Source organism: Pholcus phalangioides, unplaced genomic scaffold (assembly GCF_987345545.1).
Source record: "Pholcus phalangioides strain wild (caught in Gottingen) unplaced genomic scaffold, Ppha-v1.0 ptg000021l_1, whole genome shotgun sequence".
In the NCBI taxonomy this organism is placed as follows: domain Eukaryota; kingdom Metazoa; phylum Arthropoda; class Arachnida; order Araneae; family Pholcidae; genus Pholcus; species Pholcus phalangioides.
Window position 1 is genome coordinate 225,708 of NW_028301614.1, and position 25,736 is coordinate 251,443.

Here is a 25,736-nt window from a genome sequence, read left to right on the forward strand (position 1 = left end):
TTCACCCTTTAACTGCTTATTCTACATTACAAGGGCGCCAAAATGGCGGCTTGCCCCGGGTGACAAAATATCTAGTTGCGGCCCTGCTCAGAGCAGTCTTTTGAGCATCGTGGGCCCAGGCCAAGTGATTTTTCTGAAGCCCTCCCTGATAAATATACACGGTCACTCTGGAAAATTTCAACCAGATCTCATTTTTTGAGGATCCACTTCTCTGGAGGCCTCCCAGGCAATACCTTCTAAAGCAGAAGGTGTTGTCCCAGGTCGTACCAGGGGTAGGCCTGAAGGACTTTTTCGGGTCATTGTCCCTTATAACAGGACGACTGGCAATCCCTAGTCTTAGTAAACGATACCATGTTTCTTATCGTGGAAAAAACAAATTCGAATTCATATTACTTGAAAATTGAGCTATTTGGAAGAACTATATTCATTTATAATTCATGTTTTTTCTTAATTTTTACTTTGGGGTTGTTATGGTCGTTGTCAATTATTATTATTATTATTTTTCGAAATTGAAGTAAACTCTCGAACAATTAGCCGGCGCCAGCGGTTAGAGAGGAAACACGTGTGTGAGATTTTTGTGTATTAATTCATTCATCGAGATCTCTACGTAAATATTACTATTGATCCTTAGAGAAATGGGAAAACCAGGTAAAGTATCGCATTGCAATCCCTATTAAATATAAAAATACCTTTTATAATTTGAATGCAATACAGGTGTTTTCCATTAGGTAATTTGATTGTTTTAATTGGTGATGGTCGAAGCAGAGCCATTTGCATCCAATTCAGATATTTATTCATTGTTTTGAGATTTCATTTTTTTAATGTTTGAATGAAGTTTATAAATGTATGATATTGTGCCGCTCTTAATTGACAATTGATTTTGTAGTGAGTTTAATCGGGGCAAATATCTGGAAAAATGTAATTCAGTGGTACTAGTAATAAATTCATGTTTGGCAAAGAGATTTTTATTATTGTCATGCCGATATGAACCTTTGGAAAGAAAAGTTTGCCGTCTCCGAGAATCGAAGTGGGGGGGGGGGGGGGGGGGTACCGGGCAAGTGCACTAACCCAGTGTTCATCAAAATAGGTAATCGCACTCGCTAGGGAAGGAAGGGGATGATAGAATCGACAAGCATAACATGAGCTCCGAAGATGTCACACACTTCGCTATTACTACAAAGGTTTCGACAGCTGGCTGATGAATCCAGGAAAGAAAATTTAGCTGGCCTTGCGGGGAATTTAATCCATGTCCTCTCACTTGCCGGGTGAGTAGATCTAGGGCGCTCACTTGGCAAGTGAGAGGATGTGGGTTTCATTCTCCGCAAGGCCAGTTCCTAGAATCCAGAATTTTCTTCCCTACATTTATCTTTGCATCCGCCAGCTTTCAAAACCTACGTAGTAATAGCGGAGAGTGACATCATCTTCGGTTAACTTGCCATCTGGTGGCAGTGTCAGGAATTGTAGGTTTTGGCCTGAGCTATGTCTAGCTGTCCATGTATGGTTCCGTTCAGTGCACACGAGTTCTAAGGAAAGGGGATTCGTTGGCTTTGTAGTCTAATGGTCTGGGCCAGTCTAATGTATCGCTTGCAAGTGAGAAGATGTGGGTTCAATTCCCTGCAAGGCCAGTTGAATTTTCTTTCCTGGATCTATCAGCCAGCTTTTGAAGCCATCGTTTTAACATAGGATCCAATTAGAGAGGCAGCTATGAGAAAATTTTTTGAAAAAGAGAAGCAATGGAACAAAAGGTTTGGTAAGCACTGTAAACCGATATGGCAGAGACACAAACATCTTTTTCAATGCTGTAATGTGCCTATGAAAACTACTGTGAAGGGAAATGAATGAGAGGTTGTCGAAAAACGAAGATGAATGAGCAGAAATTTGAAGTTTAAAGTTGGATTTAAATCAGCACACCTTTGAAATGCACTCTACCACCTGAGCTAACTTCAGTTGTTACTGAAAGCTCTAATATCAATTTTGTCAGTAGAAAGGAAGCATGTACATTATTTCAGGACTACACAAATCTGATGATAGTGAAGTAGATGGCGACACCAGCAAGAGCATGTAACTAGAAAAATTCTGACAATATAAATACCTTAAGGCCACGCATACGTACACATGTAACACGTTCCTACACGTACCCATTCATCAGAAGCATTTCAGCAGGGGGAACGTGTAAGAGGTGCATGAGCAGTTGAGTAGTAGCCCTCCCTTAACTAAGCAAAGACCGTTCCAGGTGGCAACAGTATTGAGACATGTTTTCTCAGCCTGTTATACATTGGGATAGATTTTTCTCTAGTTTGCCGATGAAAACCTTCGGTGGTATCTATCTTCTCCAGGAATCAAACCTGGATCCTCTTTACCGGCAAGTATGGTAACTATCTCACCATATTACCAATGCATTATATGAAAAGGAAGTTTGTGTCTGATGTATTGAATAGTGCATGATTTTATGAGTTTGTGCCTAAATCATTTTTCAATATTATCTTTGGCTTGTTCCCAATATACAGTATACCGTTTTGTTTGCCACATTTTTGTATGTGCCAAAACAGTGATATGTTGGCAACATAATTCATTGCAACGTCCCTTATGGGAGTTGCTTGCCCGGTTCGAAATATCCAGCAATAAGGTGGCAAACGACAAGTGGAAAATAATTGCAAATAAACTTTCGCATGAAATATTATTTATTAAATTCAATATAAAGTTAGTCAATTTTAACAATAGATTAGTACAACATGGAGCCCTCTATTTAACATTAACAGAAATATACTGGCTCACCAATTGATGATCATCAACAGTCAAACTTTTATGCTGATCGGACATCCGATGTTGCGATGTTGTTAGTCACTTCGATGTAGCTTTTCCCTGCAAGTATCAATGAAGGTCTCTCGGTTGAGAGCCGGATCGTTTCGATTAGCACCAGGAGGACTCTCCATTGATGGCCGGACCATCTTGATCAGCTCCAGGGAGCCTCTCGGTTGAGGGCCGGACCAACTTGAGCAGCTCCAGGGGGGCCTCTCGGTTGAGGGCCGGGCCACTTTGATCAGCAATGAAGAATTTTGACTGTGAAGGTTAATTACTGTTTCCGATTCCGGACTTGCCGGGAAACAAATTTGAATACTGTAACTATTTCATTTTAACTAATTATCAGCTTATTTTCCCAGCCTAAGGCCAATGGATAAGGTAGCAAGACGGTGAGCTAACGTCACGTAACTGTCCTACTAAAGGGCTTCAGTTGAAAAGAACAAGCAAAGGATGAATGCAATGTGAGAGACAAAGAGGGAGGAATTTATACTCCTATTTCACAAGAAATTTGGGCTCACATGTCCTCGCAAGGTCTTTTCGCCTCAACAAAAATATCAGATTTACATATTCATGCGTCACTATATTATAAGCATTACAATTGAATTATTACATTGGAATCTGGCAACATAACACAATCCGGAGAGCTGATCAGACTCTCCCGATTATGTAAACAATACCAACAAGACAATAAGAAATGAAATGTTCCGACGGAGGTCTGCAGCCCCCCGCCGAAAACAAGTGAGTACAACACTATATTTTCCGTATAAGACTTGTAACAACTTCCCCCAGGAGGTTCTTTAATAAAAATAAAAATATTTAACCGGCAAACCCTTAAGCCTCGCCCAAACTATACATAATCTGGGCCAGACCCCTCCACGAAAATAGCGACATCGTCGTCATGAGGGAAATTAATTTATGTGGGACATCAGTATCCCGACCTCTGGCCCGTTCTCATTCGACAGCCGAAAGACCCCAACCATTGACTGCCGAACTAAACGAACATTCTGGCCCTTACCGGTTTGCCCGCGGGTCCGAAGGTGGTTTCCGGTAACTGAGAGGTCCCTGGGGTCTAAAATAAGAAGGAATTTTCCACATAACGACAAGATCACCATTAAGGTAGAGGGATCAGATCCTGATACGTTACATCATGCATAAACCAAACATGGATGGTGCCATTTCGTTTTGCTTATCCGTAAGGGCTGGGAAGCATTGTCAACTTCTGTATGAAGATGGGCATGTCTTCTGGCAGTAGCACTAGCGTCTTGACACAGCATTTGTGGGGGTGGGGCCCTCGTTATTGGCGCAGAGTGGCGTTTGAGCGTAGCGAAGGTGCCGAGCGCGACCGTTCATGAGGGTGCGTGCCTCAGGCATGTGCAGTACAAAGTACGGCTTGCAGGTGTTTATTGATTAAGTAGCAATTATTATTAATATATTTAATGTGTATATATATATATATATTATTCCCACTGGTTTTTAAGCGTTTTTGGGTACTTGGGCAGTAACCCTAGTGCCAAAGTGGATTTGGCGATGAAAAAGTTACAAAATCGCGGTATACTGTATATTGAGAATTTACCACATTTTTAATGTGTTATTTCATTGACATTCAAAGGGTTCTCAGCGACATGGAAAATTGAAAGGGTAAAGCGAAATATTTAGAAAATCTCAAAGGAATGTGTAAATGTTTGGCAAAACAGTGAAATTCCTTGAAGGGGGAAAAACATACTTTAAAAATCAAATATTCAAAATTTGGAAGATTAATATTTTGCGTTATATTTATTTCTTTCCGAGCTTTAATCTGGGAAATGATCAAGTAGAATTTGCAGAGCAACATGCATTTTATCAGTATTGAAATTATTTTAATTTTCCATAATATGTATTTATAATGTTTCTGATTTTTCATATTTTCAGAATTCAGTCCTGCGGGAGGCCGAGGTGGATTCCGTGGAAACGATAACAAGAGTCCAAGAGGTCGTGGTGGGTTCCGAGGACGAGACAGTGGTGGCGGCGGCAGCTTTCGAGGGAGAGACAGCGGCGGTGGTGGCTTCAGAGGTGGAAGAGGGGGATTCCGAGGTGGTCGTGGAGGCGACCGAGGCGGGTTCAGGGGAGGTCGTGGCGGTGATAGAGGAGGATTCAGAGGTGGTCGTGGAGGTGACAGAGGACGATCTCCCTTCAGAGGAGGTCGTGGTGGTGGCAGAGGTAGAGGTATGCACAGAGTTTTATATTTTCAAATGTGATAGTTCTTTTGCTCATATCTGTATGATTTATGATTTGATTTTAAATGGCACATTTGGTTGTCTTATAGGTGGAGGAGGTGGTGGCATGAGAGGTGGAAGAAAAGTAGTTGTTGAACCCCATAGACACGAAGGTATGGATATTTTGATGTGCTTGTGTGAATCTCTAAAAAACTAGTTGAGCAGAATATCTTCAAATTCGAAATGTTTTGCACTGTTCTGCAACAAACCCTCAGCTGAATGTTTTGACAGTAAACATTCCCGTAATAGTGTTTCTTCACTACTTTTCTTAAAATTCTTCAAGATTGTTCTTTGACGTACGTCACAGATTTCGGCATATTCTGCTTTGGGGCAGATCATCTGGTATAGAACAAGCTTAGTAGAATTCTTAGAATCACTTTTTGCTTATCAAATATCTTCCAGATTACTGTAAACGAGCGTTTCACTCAGTTGAAATTATGCTCTTTTAGATACTGGAATTCACTGTAGCTCTTCTTGGGATGAATCATGTAAAGTAATAAGCATTCAATTAACTGGTGTAAAATTTTAATAATTCTGCAATCAGTTGAACAGCAGCATTGCGGCATTCAAATTAATTTAGCAAAAAACTTATTTAACCCTTCAGGCAGTTTTCAAAATTTTATCTATCTGTATTGTAACTACTACAGTAGAAATCACTAAACCTTGTTGAAATTGCCACCTATTTTTATGAAGAATATGTTCTTTCCGATTGTGTGAGATGATGAATGCTTTTCCCCAACAAAGAAAAATTTAATTTAAAAAAAACAAGGAAGAGAAAAACTCATTCTGTCAATTATGCTGTAGGTATAATCCTATACTTCCTTGGGGATAAAGGGAAAAAAATCTCGCTTCTTCTGTTATTAAACTTTGAACAAAAGCTGGCTCGGCTCAATGGCAGTTGATCGACAGGTTGGAGGGGGATGGAAAACATTTCATCAAAAAAAAAGACTGCTTTGCAGTGTTAGCTAGGCTCATTATTGCTGAAATGAGAAGGTTTTGTGAACAAGATACATTGCGGGACTGCCAAAATAAAGGGAATCAAGTATGACTAGATATCTCGAGATTGTTGTATATATTATGCAGGGCTCCCACTTGTCCTACTTTTTGGTAAAATGTCCTACTTTCTCGGTTTTGTCCTAGTTTTCCACCAAATCTTATCTTCAAAATTTGTATAATTGGTTTTAATTGAGCAGGTAATCATTGATATATTGCCCAATAGTACAATCGTACTATTTTGCAAATATGTCTAAAAATGTCTTCTGTATTTTTAGGGCCATGCAGAGGCATAAGCAATGTATACAATATTCAGCAAAGAGCTAGAAATGAAAGTGCTTCATTTTTCAAAAACAATTACACTGACATTGAACACAAAAATTTAAACAAATCCAGGGTTCCCAGCAACCTGGAAAGTCAGGGAATCTGAAAACGGTCAGGGAAAATATGAAATATTTGTCAAAATTCAGGGAAAATTCTAAATACTTGGGAAAAGTCAGGGAAAATTTGAAGGGGAAAAAATCAGAGGATAAATCTACATTCTAATGGTTTACCTTCACTTTTTTCCATGGAAGATTATTTTTCAGATCCCCAGGGAGAGGAAAAAAATCCTTATCAGCATTTTCCTCCAGATCCCCTACTGAGAGATGTCTTATCAGTTGAAGGGTGGGATTTTACAATGCTGGCCAAGAAACAATCTGCCCTCTGAGTAAATAGATGAAGGGATCTAAAGTGGAGAGACCCTCCTTTCCATTGTTGAAAGCAAAGCCAATACCAGCTCTTAACTTCTTTTCTATTTCTTCTGAAAAAACATTTTATTTTCTTGTTTTTTTTCCCCTGCCTGTGGGTAGAGAACCTTTAGGCCCATTTCTCACTGAACGGACGTGGATCCAGATCCCAGATCCACATGCCCTTTCACACGAGCACTGAAGTTCTAAAAAATCTTTAGTTTGAAATTTGTGCATAAAAACTTTTTTTTCCCGATTTTTGTAATTATTTTTCTCCACCCCTGATTCAGTGCTCATAGGCAGCCTAGAGCTATTCTTTGGTGGTTTAATCTAGAGCCCCATAGAATAATCTTAATAGTTTAATCGTAACATAAAGATGCCTTTTCAGTTTGATCGTCACAATTAGTCAATGGGAGAATATATCTCAAAATATTTTCACACACAAAAGGTTTTGAAAAAAAAAATCCAAGATCTGTCTTTTTGGAAAATATGAAAAAAAAAATTCCAAAAACACATCCAATGATGTTCCAAAAAAACAAAATCAGGAGATATTAAAGTCTTTGCAAGTAGAAAAAGGGGGGAGGGGTGGAGACTTTCAAAATGTCTGTGTTTAGAAATATTCACATCACAATTCTGTGTTAAGCCTGGATTACACTATAAAAATTTTATAATTCTTTTACAAATGCAACCAATAAGCTGATCGGTTGCATTTTCTCGAATGTAACCGATAAATTTATTAGTTGCTTTTTTTCAAGTTTTATAAAATAACCTTCATAAACCTTTTAGAGTGAAATCCCATCCTTAGATTAGTCACTTCTGAAATATGAAATTTCATTTTTTTTTTAAGTTTATAGACTCAATATCATGTAAAGTATATATGTATGTATTGGGGGGGGGGGGGAACACTCCAAAACTATTGAAGTGCTTAGGGCTTTCAAATGTGTTAATCCAGCCCTGAGTGAACGCCGTACATGGATAATGTTGTTTAATAAAAGTATTTAGTTTTAAAAATAAAAAAAATATTTTAAACAATTTTAAATACTTATATTTTTAAAATAATTTTAAAATAATTTTAAAAATTTAAAAAGAAAAAATTAAAAATTTGTAATTAAATTTAAAAGTTATTAAAGTATTCAGTCAAATATATTCGTAATGAATTACAGAATGGCTTATAATTTTGGTCCCGTCAGTGTTCGTTGTTGGCAGGTTTTATTATATAAAATTGTAAAGTATGGACAAAAGGCAGTTAAAGTTGCTATATCTCCTTTATCTAAGGAAACGGAGGGATAGACGTATATATGTGGGTACATCCTATTGATGCACAGGGACCTTCATATGGTGTTTTTATATTTATGTCAAATAATTAAAAAAATTCCATGCAAAATCATCTTGAAAAAGTAGCCAAAGATGTGGACTAATTCGACCCGCATCCGCGTCGTGTGAATAGCTCCAAATAACCTAATGTACGAAACTTGTATGTGCGGATGCGGAGCCCGCACGTAGGTTTTGACACATGCGGATGCCATCCGGACCCACATGAACACTTCAAAGGTGAGGGCGCATTCCACATTGTCTGAAATGCTCTGTATATACCAATTGTTAAAACTTCTTCCGGACTTGCGTCCACATCCGCTCTGTGTGAAAGGGCCCTTAACCTTTATATGTTGAAGAATGATTTGAATTCAATTATCTCTGTGAAATTTCCAAGGAAATTAGTGTTGTGTGCAAGATCATATACACAGTTTGATTTTGTAAGGAGTGCTGTTGGCAGCAAAATATTAGCATCTGTCTGTAATGGGCTTTTCAATGGTACAATGGCATTACCATGAAATGCTATACAATCGCCCCACCCCGTATTCGCAGTTCCCGTATTTGTCGTTTTTTTCCTTCATTGGATTTTTTCCTCAGCAATCGTCATTTACATGTTTTAATTACAAAATTTGAATTGTGCCTGTTTAGGATGGCTCATTTGTCTAGTGCTACTGATAATGCTCCGAAAATACAAAAAAAAAAGTTTACAAAAAAAATTAGATATATTGACTATGCTTGGCAAAAGTAAGTCAGTTGCTGCTTTGGCTCACCACCAGATGATTTTCATGATATAGATCCCTCTATAGTACGTTCTTCACATGTAGAAAAATTGGTAGAGGAAGTCTTGTCAACATACTCCAACATACTTGATGATATGAAGAAGAAACGGCAAACAGAAATTACAATGTTCTTTCAGAAAACATCACCAACAATCAATCGCTGCACCCTCGTTTACATTCCCTTATAATTTTGTGTTACCTGCTCTTCTCGTGATATTCAATAAACAAGATAAACAAAAAATCTATGGTTTCAGTTATTTGCAATTTCCCATATTTTCCCCACCCCCAGAATGTAACCCCCACAAATACGGGGGAGGGGGTCGACTATAATTTAGAGCATAGTTTCCTAACCTTTTTTGTCCCATCTTGCCCCCCTTCAGAATTTTTTTTCTCCCATCGCCTACAACGCAATCTAACCCATAGGATCCTATGTTATACCTGTAGCTTCCACCGCCCCCTGGAACATTCCATCGCCCCCAAGGGGGCGTTATTGCCCACGTTGGGAATCACTGATTTAGTGATATTAGATGGTTTAAACTTATATATGCGTGTGTCAGTGTACGCGCATTTGGTCAGGGAAATTTTTGAATTTGGTCAGGGAAATGATCAAGCAGATTTTGCTGGGAACCCTGAAATCCCTTTAAAAAAGAGATGGCAACACAGTAAAATCATCCAATTCACCTTGACCTACGATGTAAATAAACATTGGAGCTTGTAATTTACACATTTTGCACTGTGCTTTTGAAAGTGGTCTCGAAGGAGTGTCATTCTTAAAAACCGTACATGTCTTCATAATTTACTGTGCATTGTCGAAGAGAGTTGACAGATTGGAATGTGGGAGCCTCCCAAAAAAAATGTTATTTATATTGTGAGGAGAACAGAAAAGAATTATCTGTGGTTGCTAGTGTACTGTTTTAGCCAAAAATTGTTTTTGTAGCCAAGCGATTTCTGTCATTTTGCTTTGACTTGAGCCAATCTTATAGGATAACTTAAATAGTGCTATGTGGGGGGGGGGGGGGGATTAATAAAAACAAATTTTTTTAATACAAAAAAAAATTTTAAGTTGAATTTTAGAAGAATTTAAAAGGATATTCCTAGGTTTACACTCACTGGAATGGCGTAGAATCGCTGCAGATCTGAAGATGTGCTACAAACTAGTCCACCAAATTGTTTATCTACCATCGAGAGAGCCTTTCTTTGAGATCATAGACAGGCGAGTTAACCTACGTAGGCATCGCTTCCAAATAAGAATACCAATGGCTAGAAGGGATTGCTTTTTCCACGGATATAGATGCCGTGTGGCAAGAATATGGAACAGTCTCCCATCAGAACTTGTATGTGCCTCCTACGCAAGATTTGTTTCCACTATTGGGGATTTCGACCTGGCTCCGTATGCGAAGTGCTTCCCGTACTGACTATAATTATTATTATTTTTTTATTTTTTTTTTCTTCCAGTATAAGTGCATTTCATGCCTTCTGGGGTTATTGTAAATAAATAAAAAAGAAATTTTATGAAAATTTTTTTAATGCTATGATTATGCCTGGGGGAGGGTCCCCATCCTACTTTTTAGTCCTGCTTTTTTTTCCTACTTTTTCTAATTTCTCTTGAGTGGGAGCCCTGATTATGGAAAAGTGAATTTTGCTCTTTTATTAGGTTTTCTCATTTGAATTATATCGCACTATGTTATGTTGGTGAAGTATGATGTAACAAGTACGTTTAGGCAGGTATCTGAAGGAAGGAAATTCAGATCTTTGCAATGAAATTAGTATAGATATCGTGGTAGTATTGATGTTAACGAGCGGTGCTTTCAATATTGTTTCATTATTTCATTTCACCAACGTACAAAGGTCTTGGTTACCCTACTGCAACATTGATTCTAATCATCCCACTAATGTAAACATCCCAAATGCTGTGATCGAATTAATTCCATAAACATACTAATTTTATACTCCATTGTACTACTGCGCTGTGAACCTAAGTCAAAAACCACAGGCTCGTGTAAATGACAAGTCCAAGGAAACGAAGATAAAATAGTTAATTAATCTTTGATAATTAGGCTACTCTAAAATTATGACAACATATATGAATGTACATTTAAAAGTTAGGATACTGCATTACATTATTCGAGTAACATGGAGAGTGAATGTTAAATATTTGGTTTATATTTCAGAAGAGTGACTTACCCCAAATCCGGTGAAGATCAACTTCACTCTTTCGTGAGTGCCCATCTCACACCTATCTTGTGGACTTCGAGGAACTATCCTAATTCACATTATACTTTCTCAGTCTCTGAGTTGGTCTCCTTTTCCTATACTCTTCGAAATCACACTCATCTCTCACTCCATGTCCCTGAGTGTCCACTCTTCTCAAACTTCATATATATTTTTTTCTTTGGTTATCCGCCTACTCCTACCTATATTCCATAAACTTCATCTCATTTGATAATTCTGATTTTCTTTACCAAACTTCTCTTCACTTCACATTATTGGATAACATTTTGCTATGGACATGTGTTTTATTGGCTACTGCTATTCCTTTGGTTCGGTTGACATTCCTGTGGGAACTATTCCCGGAATTCGCAAATCTCCTTTCACCTAATACCATCTGCTCTAACCCTGGACTTTTTCCACGCTTTTACGTTTATACAAAATTCTGACCAGCTGCAAATATCATTGAAATATGAGCGCGGCCGCTGAATTTTATTACCATATTCTTCTTATACAACTTATACCGATTTCTTTCATAATGTCCTGCACCTTTTCTACGATTCATTTCAGTCCCCATATTTATGGATCTGTTTATCGCTACTTTTTATACTACTTCTTCGATTCTGTATTCCTTACGTGCTTCGCGCCAAATTTATAGGTTTCTTTCATGATCCATATTCTTTGGGACTCTTAACTTCTAACACCTGGCTGGTATGGCTTTGAAATACATAATTTCAAAGTCCATCCTTTCATACCATTATTCCTCGAACAATACTATTATTTAACTTTGCTAATTCCTTTACAGTATAACATTGACCAACAATTCTTTTTTTGTATTTATACTCTTTCTCCCCCAGGAGTGTTCATTGCACATGGTAAAGAAGATGTTCTGTGCACTCTCAGCATTGTTCCTGGAGAAACGGTCTATGGAGAGAAAAAAATTTCTGTGGATGTAAGTAAAATGACTGTTTCGTTGTTATTGTATCTTTTTTTTTTTTCCTTTGTCAATTGCATTGAAACTCCTCTTTACTTCAGATCTATGCTTTTTATGATTGAACATAATCCAAATTTGAATACTTGATCCGTGTGAAGGAAATTTAACATCTACTCCATATGTATGGCCACATGTTTTGTGCGTATTACGTCAGCATCGCATCGATGGGGGGTTTCCGATTTGCTGAGTTTTGATGACGGGGGGGGGGGGGGTTGGATAATGCTTGTCATCAACCACCCTTTTTGAAAATATGAAATATTCTTAATGGCATCTTACTTGATGCCCCAAAAATGAGAAAACCTTTGAATAGTTTGTGGGCACTTGAAGTAACATTCCCCTATTGATAAGTACCCTACAGAACCACTTTAGTGATCTCTAAATGTTTCGCAGATCCAAGTGATCTGGAAATGTGTCCGGGCCACTTACGTGCTCTAGAACTGTGCCACACATCACTCAAGTGATCTGTAATTATATGCTATGGATCACTTAAATAATTTAAAAATGTGTGGCGGGTAACTTGAGTGATGTAGAACCGCACCGGGGGTCACTTAAGTGCTCTAAAACTAAGTCACATGTCACTCAAGAGATCTATAAATGTGTCACAGATCGCTGAAGTCAGTGGTTGGCGAACTCATTAGTCAACAGAGCCAAATATCAACAGTAGAACGATTGAAATTTCTTTCGAGAGCCAATGTTTTTAAAACAAACTATATAGGTAGGTACATTGTTATTAACTTAATTAGGGTGCTCCTAAGCTGGCCTTTGCTAGAAACGTCCTCGATCTGATTGAGGTGTGTTCGCTGAGGTCGACCGCTTCAGACTGTTCCATCCACGTAGCCGGTCAATTTGTCGCAATCAACTTGTCGCGCTCAACTCGTCGCGCATCAATTTGTCGCAGTGCCAATTCGTCGCGATACAAATTCGTCGCGGTACAAATTCGTCGCAGAGCCAATTCGTCGCGGTACAAATTCGTCGCAGAGCCAATTCGTCGCGGTACAAATTCGTCGCAGAGCCAATTCGTCGCGATACAAATTCGTCGCGATACAAATTCGTCGCGGTACAAATTCGTCGCAGAGCCAATTCGTCGCGGTACAAATTCATCGCAGAGCCAATTCGTCGCGGTACAAATTCGTCGCAGAGCCAATTCGTCGCGGTACAAATTCGTCGCAGTGACAATTTGTCGTGTAACCAATTCGTCGGGACGTCAATTTATCGCAGAGTCAACTCGTCACGCGATCTGTATGTAGGTTTTTTGTCTCATACGTGAAAAAATAAACATGAAGAAAAGTTTTTTTCCATCAAGAAATGCACACAGTTTACTAAATTTTTTTTTTTGTCATTTCGAAAAAAATCATCGAAATTACATCGAAATTAAAATTACAATTGATATTAATGTTTTATTATTTAATTATTGTAAATGTTAAAAAAATCATTTTTTCTATGATAAAATTTTAAAATTCTGTAAAAAAATGTCGGTGTTTATGATATTCCCCAAATTACAGTACAGCGGAGGCTGTCTTTAAGTGTAAACTTGTATCTGTCCCATGTGGAATCGAGACTCCCACCAACATTAACCACTACAGTATCTCCACAAGAACCTGAAATAATTAATAATTTAATTTAATTAATATTTCATTTTCACCGGATAAGCCACACTTGTCGCTTTCTCTCGAGATTTCCATTACTCGTAGCGAGGGGAGTTGGGGCGCACACCGAGATGATAAATTGCGATCACATACATTTTCAAAATTTAATTTGCACCGGATAAGTTGCTCAAGTTAAAAACTCAAAAAATCCAACCAATAAAGTTCATAGGTTACATTCGAGCAAATGCAACCGATAATCTTATTGGTTGAATTTTTCAAGTTTTATAAAAGGACTTTTAGAACACTTTCATAGCGTAATGCTAGCCTTAGATATATTGTCGGTAAAAAATTCCTCAAAGATGTATTCCCTACATGGCAGATACATATTCAATAGTGAATTAGGGCCATTCAAGTATTACGTAAGCAGATTTTCAGCCATTTTTGACCCCCTCCCCCTTGTCAGCAAAAATCAGCAAAACACTGACCCCCATCCCCTCCCCCGTCAGCAAAATTTCACCAGCAGCTTAGAATATTTCATATCTTCAAAAAGGGGTGGTTGATGACGTAAGCGACCTTCAACCCCCCCCCCCCCCCCGCCATCAAAAGTCAACAAATCCGAAACTCCCTCCCCGATCCTGACGTAATACTTGAATGACCCCTTAGGCAAATTGTGCTTTGGGATGGGCATTGATCCTAATTTATCATCTTGGTGTGTTCCCGCAACACCCCTCGCTGCGAGAAATGGAGATCCCGCCAGAAAGCGGGAGTGCGGCTTATACGGTGAAAATTTAATTTTGAAAATTTATTTTATCGTAATTTATCATCTTGGTGTGTTCGCCCAACGCCCCTCGCTGCGAGAAATGGAGATCCCGCCAGAAAGCGGGAGTGCGGCTTATACGGTGAAAATTTAATTTTGAAAATTTATTTTATCGTAATTTATCATCTTGGTGTGTTCGCCCAACGCCCCTCGCTGCGAGAAATGGAGATCCCGCCAGAAAGCGGGAAGTGTGGCATGAATACCATGAAAACTGAATTTTGAAAATTTATTTGATCGGCGTACTGACTCTGCGACAAATTTGTACCGCGACGAACTGATTCTGCGACAAATTCGTACCGCGACGAACTGATTCTGCGACAAATTTGTACCGCGACGAACTGACTCTGCGACAAATTTGTACCGCGACGAAATGAGTCTGCGACAAATTTGCACCGCGACGAACTGACTCTGCGACAAATTTGTACCGCGACGAACTGACTCTGCGACAAATTTGTACCGCGACGAGTTTGTAGCACGACGAATTGACGCTGCGACAAATTGATTGCGACGAATTGTCGCGCGACAAGTTGATCGCGACGAATTGACCTAGACCCGTTCCATCCAGACCCGTCTTGCATATGGCTAATGTTGGATGCAGATGGAGAGAGGTGGCCACGGGAGAGTAATCATGAGAGGTGGGGGGCCCAGATGTATCTTCTATGATCTGGCCGGGTAGAGGTTGACATTCTTTTGGTATGGAAAACATTGCATGTCCCCCCCCCCCCCTGTTCCGAGAGGAAACTCATCTTTTGCGTCTATCTGCTCCCTCTTCCCCCCCCCCCCCCTCCAGTACCTTAAGCAAAAAACCTAGTTTCCGCAACCTTTTCCCGAACTTCCTAGTTTCGACCCACCTGATTGGTCGCGGAATTTCGCGCCCGCAAAAAATATGATTTACTAGGGAGGGGAAAGAAGCTAGAACAAAATGCATGTCTAAATGCACGGAGCCCATCCGGGCACATCCCAGGGGTCTCAGAGAAATTAGACCTGCTGAAATTTTTGAAAATTTGTCTGGTAGGGCCTCAGAAAAATCATTTGGTTGGGGCCCCATCATGCTTTTAAGACGGCCCTGGTATAAACATGATTTTCAAAAAATCTGGAGTTTTTGTGCACCCGCACGTGGTATTTTATGAAAGAACCACACTTTAGGGGCCAAAGAGCCGCATGTGGTTCACGAGTCGCGGTTTGCCAACCACTGGCTTAATGATGTGAAAATGTGCCATGGGTTGTTTAAATGCTCTGCAATTGTCCCACGGGACACTTGAGCGATCTGCAAATGTGCCACTTAGTTCATTTGTACAAAATTAGGTTTGAGGAGGGCAGGCAGCATCAGATAACCCCCTTGACCCCCACAAGAGTATGGCTGACAGGATTCCAGCCCTGGAGTCTGCGATGATTCTCAGCATCTTTTGTTTTTATCATGCTATAAATTCCTCATAAAGGGGGGCCCGGAAAATATTTCAGCCTAGGGGCTGCTCTAGGATGTGGGGGCCATGATAACCCAAGGGCCATATTTGGTCAGCGGGCCAAGGGCGTTTACGTGATTTATCATTGTATGGCTTAGAAGGTGGGTCACAAGGAATTTATCAAAGATAAATTTGAGCTCATAACCTTCAAATAACATTGAAATTAACAGAAATTGATTATGAAAACATATAAAGATATTTAAATTTAAAAACTATTTTTTGCATTAAAAATAAATTTTTGATCGTGGGGGGGATATGAGCCCCCCTGTGAACGTCTCTGATCCCATCAATATGCGTTGGGATTCAGAGGGGCAGAGCTGATGACAAAATTTTGCTGATGAGGGGGAGTGGGTCAAAAATGACTAAATATTTGCTTATGTAATACTTGAACGACCCCTTGTAGTTTTCTTCCTCTCCTGACTTTTTTTGAGAAAAATACCCTGGCCTTTTCCATTTTTTTAGTCAGAGTTTTCTTAAATTGGTTATTTAATCCAAAATATTGATACGAGTAATTTTCAGTGGATTTAAGATGCAATATTATCATGTTCACATTTCACTTAGAGGTTGGGGGTGATCAGGATGATCAACTGCCACACCATAGGTCCGCTTATGAGAGATTACATAGGCAGTTTGGTCATTAAAGCTCTTATCCTGTGCTTTATATTCACTTACTTCATAAACTTGCACATATTTATTGTATACTATCTGAGTGTTGTTGTTGTAGTCTAGATGAAATGAATCAGAAATTACAATGGTTTCTGCAAATTATTCCATCCAAAACAATCAATTTGAAATTTGCAGAAAGGTTTTCATTCTAATTTTTGATTTAGAAGATAGATCGCAACACTTGAACACATAATAAGCGCAACCAAAGTTTCCAACATCAAAGTTTCCTAAGGGAAAATTTTGTTTGTGGTGCAAGATGGTGCGGAATGGAAGAATTTCAGCATTTTTGTAACAGTATGTAGCAAATGAGGGTAAAAATTGTCAAAATTTTAGCAGATTTTCTACTCCTGTGCGGTTTAACCACGGTGGTTTAAACCAAACAACCCTGAAACTATTTTACTTACTGCCAAAATTTTAAAGTGCTACGAAACTGATAAATGCTGCTACAAAACAACATTTTTGCTGGTACGAAAATAATTTTTCCTGCTACAAAAATCAAATTTTCATTTTCCATCCCTGGCCTATGCCATACTCATTGTGAAAATATTTTTCTAATTACCATATCATGTAACAATCTCTTGTCTTTTGCAGACTGATAATGGTAGCAAGTTGGAATACAGAGTGTGGAATCCTTTTCGTTCAAAACTTGCTGCTGCTATATTGGGAGGTGTGGATAAAATACATATGCCACCTGGATCCAAAGTGTTGTATTTGGGAGCTGCATCTGGAACTACAGTTTCTCATGTATCTGATGTTGTTGGACCCGTAAGTTGCTTGTTGACTTGCATATTCAAACTAATATTTTTATACTGGTTCTGCTGCTGTGTGAATTTTCAGAAGTTATATGGGTTTTTGATTTTATTAACAGGAAGGAGCTGTTTACGCTGTTGAGTTTTCTCAAAGATCCGGTCGCGATTTGGTTGCAGTCTCACAGAAAAGAACAAACATTGTTCCCATTATCGAAGATGCTAGACATCCCCATAAATATAGGATGCTTGTGCGTAAGTAGTGATCTTTTTGCAATTTATGTTCCCTTTTCAAAACTCCTTTTACATTTGTAAATTTAGATTTGATTGAGTGTGTGTTTTTAGCTTCAATCACACATTGAGCTAGTCTTATGATCAGGTTCTTGCAGAAATAGGCGGGGGGGGGGGGGATCGGAAAGAAACTTCAAATCAAAAGGAAAAGCTGACCTTTTAGTTAATACAATTCAATAATTCAAAGGCCTGCTATTGTGGAATATACCTGAGTATTATTCTTTCATCAATGTTAATACATGCGCATTTTTAATTGAATCAGTCAGCATAAATTCTATGCAAGGTTATTACTTGACTAGAAGTTCATTCAAATATTACGTCAGATTTTTAACCATTTCTAACCCCCCCCCCCCCCAAATTTTGTTACCAAATTCGTGTCAGCTCTCCTCTCTCCCCACCTTCTACCATATATTAGATTCAGAGGCATACATACAGGGAAAGAAATAAGGGACCCCATGTCCATTTATTTTTGATGCAGGAAAATATTTTTCGAAAGAAAATGCCTTTTACATGTTATAATCAATTTATGTTAACTTTGATACTATTTGAAGGCTAAAAACTCAATGTCTTGCTAAGAAATTCATTGTACCCCACCGCTCTACGACTTTTGTGTCCTCCCCCCTTCCTTCAAAGGTTGATCTTGCCTACACCCCTGATTAGGATTACCCTTTGAGAATATACATAGTAGTCCCATTTATATGTGCAATAAAATATCCCGGGAAGTTACCCGTAACAGGGATTTTTGCTACAACCCGTTTACATGACATTTACTTCATGCCTACTTCATGCCGGTATTCTCCCTCTTCTTTCCAGAAGTCATCACTGGTTACGGGGGTTGAACGGAAGCAGGGTTCGCGCTGCCAATCGCCATTGCGCCAAATCGCGAGTGTCCATTCGGCCTCTTGGTGGTCAAATCGGCTATTTGACACATGTGCAAAAATTCGGAAGTGAAATTTTTATTGGCCAATCGTGGACAATGTTCAGTTACTTTCGGTACGGTTCCAGAGGAGGGTGGGAGGTTGACAGGGACGATCAACCTCATCTAGAAGTGTTACTAGTTGAGCGCACACCCAAGAGCCTGTATGCAAAAAAAAAAACCTATTGCGAAGGTCAAAATATTCGTCATTTCAGTAATGCATGTTTTAGTAATGATAGATAAGATACTTCAGAAAAAATTTAAATGGACTTTGATTTGTGGAGGAAATTTATTTAGAATTATTTGTTCCAACCATTTTTGGCAAAACTTGGCATTTCACAGAAGAATTAAATCTTATATTGCAGATATAGTTAGTTTTTAGTTCTGCTCCATTTTTGAAACTTCTGCTCCAAAATGAATGAGGGGCACTTGCACCCCTGTTTTATGCGTAACTTTTGTGTTTATGTGTGTTTCTGTACTCGCGTGTTTGTTTCATTCTGTGTATACTGTTGATAATCCAGCCATGCGCTGGCATGGGTTGTACAGTAATCTAGTGTATCTGTGCACAGTTTCTATTATTTAAATGGGTTTTTCAATTAACTTCAGGAATCCAGTGATTTCAGGAATCCTGCACACGTTGGTCTGATATGTGCTGGATTAGCAAGTGTCCACAATGTATTTTTCAAATTTCCGTGATTTTATACATTCACCAATAATTTATATAACTATTTCTTTTGCAGCCGTTGTAGACACCATATTTGCTGATGTAGCTCAGCCTGACCAAGCTAGAATTGTAGCTTTGAATGCTCATAATTTTCTTAAAAATGGAGGACATTTTGTAATTTCGATAAAGGTAAGTGATTTATTTATGCATTATATAAAATTGATTGTTTACGTTAATGAGGATTTCATTTCACACTATAATTACAAGTACAGTCAAGATCCACTTATATTAAAATCTAAAAAACAGTAAAATTACTTGTTTTATGGATACTTTGTTATATGGAGCAGCTTAGAAAATGGTGTTTTAACTCTATAATGCCCAGATCGCCCGAAGTCGTCTGAGTAGGTTAATGCCCATAACCGCCTCAAGTCGGCCCAGCTAGGGGGTATGGGCATGTTTTGGTGGGCTTTTGTCACCAACGGAAAAGAAGATGAAAGCTCTTGTCAGAGGCGGGAACGGAAAAGACAACTGCAACGCCCTATCAATGGGATTTTAAAAACTGATGTACTAGAATGTTCCTTGAGAATGGACTAAGGGTACTCAATGTGCATTTTACAAAGAGATAATACTGTGAGAAAAGGGGTGTTTTCAGTAGACAAATTATCTCCCGAAAATCCATTGAAATGAAAGGGTGAACGTCCATACAAAGGGTGGCATGAATAGAAACTCATGGAGAAAGGGTGGGGAGAGGGAAAGTGGCCGAAATTTGGATGAGTCCACTTCAAACACAAAAAACTTGGTATTTTCACGACCCTCTCAGGTTTTCTATCTGGGCGTTAAAGAGTAAAGCATAATGAAACATTTAACATGCACATTTTGCTATAATCTGAGCATTCTTGAAATGAATAGATCAAATAATATATTTAAATGAAGATGTAAACTCTCACCTAAATTAATATATGTCAACAAAAATGTGTAAATCATTCTTTTTTTCTCTATGGACGTTTTACGTTTAAATCATTTGCCAAATAAGCATGCAAAGTGTAAAGCCTTTTCTTTTCGTGAGAACACTGACCTCTATGAACTTTTTATCTAATTTTTTGAACCATTTAAAGCATATATGCTCAATTTAGGGCCGTGGGTAAAATGTGGCTCTGTCATCTGATGTGGCCGGCAACCTCAAACCTCATTTTGTAAAAATTAACCGAGTAGCATATTTTCAGATTACTCAAGCAACCTGTGTACAGATCATTTAAGTGATCTGCAGTGCAGTTCACTTCAATTAAATTCTCGCGGCATATTTAAAGATCATTGAGTCACCTGCAATATAGTTTCAGTGAACTTAAGCTGTTCCTGGTACAGTTCCACATCACTCAAGTGCTGCGCGACATGAGGTTTGAACCAACCAGTGGCCCGCACTTGCTTAGAGATTGAGCACCCTGGATTTAAAGAAAAAATGAGAAGCTTCAAGTAACTTGATTTTTTTGATTCCCCCACCCCTTTCCCGCTTTTGACTTTCAACCAACTGTATAGCTATAAGTTTTGAAGCCATGAACATAGCGTTTTGCTCTCGGAAATTCTCAAAATTAATTTGCACATGATGAAACCATCACAACCTGAATCTTGTTAGAGAATGGTAAATGTGTTCATTATAAGTGATTTGGAGGTAGGTTCTTGGGAATAAATAATCTTGATCCAGCAAGCAAAATAGACAATTCATGTTTTTTTAAAAATTGGTCTAAAATTTGTTATAGGGATGTACATTGCTGAAGTCAGTGTTTGTTATAAGCAATCAAAATAGCATAGATAAACAATACAAAATTCATGTGGTGCAGTACTTATTTACTTATTTATTTTCTTATTTTCCATGAGCAGCCGTGGAGCCCCTGGAAAGTACGCCCAGTTGAGAATCACTGCTGTGAGAGAATTAAAATCTTGATCACAACATGGTCTTTAATATTGAATGACTATTAGACAAAATTGAGGATTGAATGAAAAGCGTGAAAACATATCCTTTCCTTATTCCAGGGGTTCTTAATCCTTTTCCACCAATAGTGTTCCTTAGCATAATAAATGCTTATTTGTGGCTCCATAGAGCAGTTTAACAAAGAATCGGAGCCCTGCTGCTCTGTGCCACTTTTAAAAAGGTTGGTGGCTATGGCACACAGTTTGAGCAACCTTGCCCTATTCATTACTTACATGATTGAGAAACATTTGTATATGTTTATAGAGAATGTGCTTCCTTCCACCTTGGGGGGAGGGCAGTTTCACTTAAATGACGATTAACACCTAGCTGTAATAACACTTCAGTCTGCAATAGTTAGTTTAGTATCTTTGATCAGAGTTTGAGAGTGGTCAAGTTCTGTCACGTTTTGTAGAATAAATATACAATAACATTTACTCACATGTTATCTATAATTTTGTTTTTCTTTTCACCAGACCATTTTATTGAATGAACATTAGTAAAAAGCATAAAATTTCCAAAACAGCTGAATAGTAATTTAATTCATTGCACAACACAACTTGAATAATATTTTATTGAATTTTTTGTTTTGCATTTGTATCTCCTTTGAATACAAAGTTTCAATGTATAAATCTTTCCTCAGGCCAATTGCATTGACTCTGTTGCTGAACCTGCAGCAGTTTTTGCAGGGGAAGTGAAGAAACTTCAATCCGAACAGTTGAAACCACAAGAGCAAATTACTCTTGAGCCATATGAGAGAGATCATGCTGTAGTTGTAGGAATTTACAGGTCTGTATTTTTTGTATCATTATTAGGGGCCATAGATCTCGGTTCCAACTTTTCGTGGGCCCCTCTATGGGGGGAGGGGCATGTTGGTGGCATGACTTTTGCAAGATGTAATTTATGCTCTCTTTGTTAATGAAAGGCAAAATATATGAAAATATAAAAATATAATTATTAAAATTACCCTTACAGCAGCAACCCTGAGATATCTCTTCAAACTTGGATATTCTTTATTTCGGTCACCCTGAAATATCTCTGGTTCTTAACATTTTCCAATGTGGCAGTTATAATGCAGATCAGGAAAATTTAAAAAATCATTTAAAGGGTTGAAACAAACACTTCTTAAATGCATTCCCCCCCTTTACATAGTCTAACTAAATTTTCTTATATAAATTGGTAATTTTCTCCTGGCTTCTTTCACTACCATTTTGGTGTGTGTGCACAAACATACAGTAGTAAATACTGATCAACTGAAGCATCGGCTAACCAAAAGTAAAGTAACCACTTAAAGCATTCCAGTCGGCAAATTCAAATTTGTATGCCAAAGACCCTAGCGACGATTGTCATGCCGAAAAAGGACTATCAAATGAGGAAGCTTTTCAGTGCTTTGAGATGGCTATGAAGCAGTTAGGACAACAAGAAGAATGTGAAAGTGTCCAATTGCTGTCTTTAACATGTTTCAGAGACTTAACGCCAAAACAATGTCTTAGCTCTGAAGCAAAAGAAAATTTTGCTTCATATGTTGGACTTTTTTCATAAACTGTTGGCCTACTTATTAGGTCATTTTAAACATGTCAAACTAGGCTAGTCAGTTCTCTGTATTATTTGTGAGACCTGCAATACAAAATTTGCACAGTCGGACTTGCTAACTCTCTGGATTTTTCATTCTTCCTCCTGCTTTCCGGATTTGTTAAAATTTCTCTGGATTTTGGCAGAAAATTAGATTTTACACGAGCTTTCATGTGATGACGTCAGTGACTGCCGCCATCATTAGGGAAAACACCCATAGTGGGCAGCCATGGTCATTTTCATAGAAGCAGCCACAAAAAGTCTTGGTGACCGCATTTAAGCAACTGGAGTACTCTATCATTTGTACTGGTTTTTTTCTTTTTTGTTTTATTTATTCCTTTCTCTAATATGTACAAACAAGGAAACATTTTTTTTTAAACTATCACGATACTGCAAATACAGACCAGACCGTCCAGATTTGTTGCAAAAAGTTTGTATGTGACGAAGGGGGTTATTGGAATCCATTTTATTATGAGGCTTGTTGATCGATTTCAGCTATAACAGGATTCGTACAGACCTTGAGAAAAAGTTAATCTTCAAGTCTTTCAAAGTGCTTGAAAAGTCATTGCAGTCCGTGAAAAAATAATCATTTCCAGGTGCTTATAAGTGCTTGAAAATTTTTTTGTGTGAATTTCTTCCATCCATTATTGTTCCCCCTCAACTTACCCCCTCCCCCAGATTCGCTGGAACCAAAATTAATAGAGCAGTAGCGATAGTTACGAGGCAATGTTCAATACAGGACATATGGTCGCCTATACCTGAGCTATTTCTGCTTAAGAAGATGCCTAAAATCTGGCAGCCAAACAAACCTCAGAATATATTGTTTCTAAATATTTTGAACTATTGAATTAATGGATGATAGCTGCAAATGTTAACTGACGATATTTCTTCGATAAACATGCGGGAAAATTAAACGTTGTCACCAAAAGTGAGGTCAAAAGTAAGCAAAGTTGCCGCGTAATGTTAAAATTGCAAAAAATCACCAAAGGTAGAAAATAAAGCACCATTGCATTGAAGCAATACAGTCATCATAATATAGTTTATTAGGGCTGGGGAAAAAATACATAATTTCAGCAAGGGATAAAAATTCATAAGAGCTTTGTTAAAAAAAATAGGAAATGAAGGGAAATATTTTTAAAAAATCTATGTGTGGCCAAAATTACGTGAAAATATAAGAATGTCCCAAGAAATATGGGTCATATAATCACCCTATATATACGATTGCATGCTTTTTGACTTTTTTATTGAAGACATTTTTTATTCAGGCATTTTATGATTTCTGCTTAAATACCACATTTATACTAACTAAATATATAAAATTATAGATAATATATAAATTAATTATATTAAATAACCACATATATAAACAAGCTGGGATTACACTATAAAAGTTTGATAAAAATTCTTTTATAAAACTCAAAACAACCAATAGGCCTATTGATTACATTCGCTCCAATGTAACCTATAGGCTACACTGATTAGTTGCATCTTTAATAGTTAAAGTTTTATAAAACAACTTTCTAAAACTTTTATAGTGTAATGCCAGCCTAATTTTTTTATTGTTTTTTTTCAAGCTAGACCCTTAGAACTTGAAATTGTATATTGTCTACATATTGAAATGAGAACTATAATTATGTTTTAAAAATTATAAATCAAATTACAATTCAAACTCTTAATCAAAAATGATTAAATGTTGAATATAAATTTAAAAGAATCCAATTTATTTCCTTTTTTGGAAGAATCATAATTTTTATTAACCACGATATGAATGTCTTTGAATTTTAAAAATTTTGCCTGGAAAAGTGCTTGAATAGTCCTTAAATTTTTTTATATTCAAAGACTATGAACCATGTATAATTACTTCTGCACCAATATAAAAATAATCGATCAAAATCATCGGGCCATTTATAAGTATTTTAATGACATTTATAAGGAAGCAGATACAATGCTAAGAATTTATGAAAAGGGAATTTTCAGAGATACAGGACCCTGCTGCCGTTCATAAATTAGCCACGTTCAGAAATTCTGGTTATTCAGTGCCTGAATCTTAGACAAGAGTTTATCATATCGTCATCTTACAAGACCATGTACAAGGTTTTCATTATAGTGTGAAGCAGGAAGAAAAACATAAGGGGTCATTCAAGTATTACGTCAGCATTCGGGGGGGGGGGGTGAGGGTTGCTTACGTCATCAACCACCCCTTTTTGAAGATATGAAATATTCTAAGCTGCTGCCAAAATTTTGCTGACAAGTGGGGGGAGGGGGCCAAAAATGGCTGAAAATCTGCTTACGTAATGCTTGAATGGCCCCTAAGTAGGCTGTTGTTTTTTAAAATCTTATTTCTGTTAGCTGAGCAACTGCAAGAATGAGCTTTTTTTAACCATCTTCTAGCATTGTATGTTCAACTACTGCTTCACTTTTAATCAATGCGTTTATTTTTTATTTCACTTTTTTGTTTTCAGGCCCCCGCAAAAGAAGCAAGACGAAGCAGAATGAAATCATTGACTAAACAAGTGCATCATTTATTGATTTGTAAATAAAGACTCCCATTAAATACTTTCTTAAATTGTTTCTTGTACATAGTGTGATGATTTTATTATTTAAGCTTACAGGTTTCAGTTTGTTTTTAAACTTTTTCTGGAAAGGTTGACTGAGATGTCTACAATTATAACTGAAAAGTAGGATATATATTTTTTTTTACATTAATTGCCTGTTGAATAAACTTTTTCCTCAGTCAACATTATGTGTTCAATATATTGATATTACAAATAATTAGATGAATTTGTATGCAGTCAATTAGTGATGAGTGTAATACCTGCTTGTCTCTCCTGAACCTTTAATATTCTACGTTCAATGAATTGAACTAACATTAGTCTAGGTTTTTCATTTCTTATTCAGCGAGATTTGGCTAATAGGATTGTCGCGTAAGTTGCCATGCAAATACGCCGCTTTGTTTTACGTCTGCGTTAATCTTTTTTTCATATT

The 25,736-nt window shown here is 37.7% G+C and overlaps 1 protein-coding gene across 1 annotated transcript; it reads left to right on the forward strand.

Moving 5' to 3' along the window:
• The first annotated feature begins 533 nt into the window (after positions 1-533).
• Fib (rRNA 2'-O-methyltransferase fibrillarin) lies at positions 534-25,329 on the forward strand. The gene is made up of 9 exons (XM_089249046.1): positions 534-648; positions 4,711-5,004; positions 5,105-5,167; positions 11,931-12,025; positions 17,191-17,364; positions 17,468-17,600; positions 19,293-19,405; positions 21,823-21,968; positions 25,214-25,329. The coding sequence occupies exons 1-9, from the start codon at positions 636-638 to the stop codon at positions 25,245-25,247; spliced, it is 1,065 nt and encodes a 354-aa protein (XP_089105172.1). The 5' UTR covers positions 534-635; the 3' UTR covers positions 25,248-25,329.
• The last annotated feature ends 407 nt before the right edge of the window (positions 25,330-25,736 follow it).

Excerpts from the sequence above, each read along its gene's own strand:
- Fib (XM_089249046.1), top strand. Across the intron at positions 5,168-11,930 it reads TGAACCCCATAGACACGAAG|GAGTGTTCATTGCACATGGT; the intron begins GTATGGATATTT and ends TTTCTCCCCCAG. Across the intron at positions 17,365-17,467 it reads TATCTGATGTTGTTGGACCC|GAAGGAGCTGTTTACGCTGT; the intron begins GTAAGTTGCTTG and ends TTTTATTAACAG.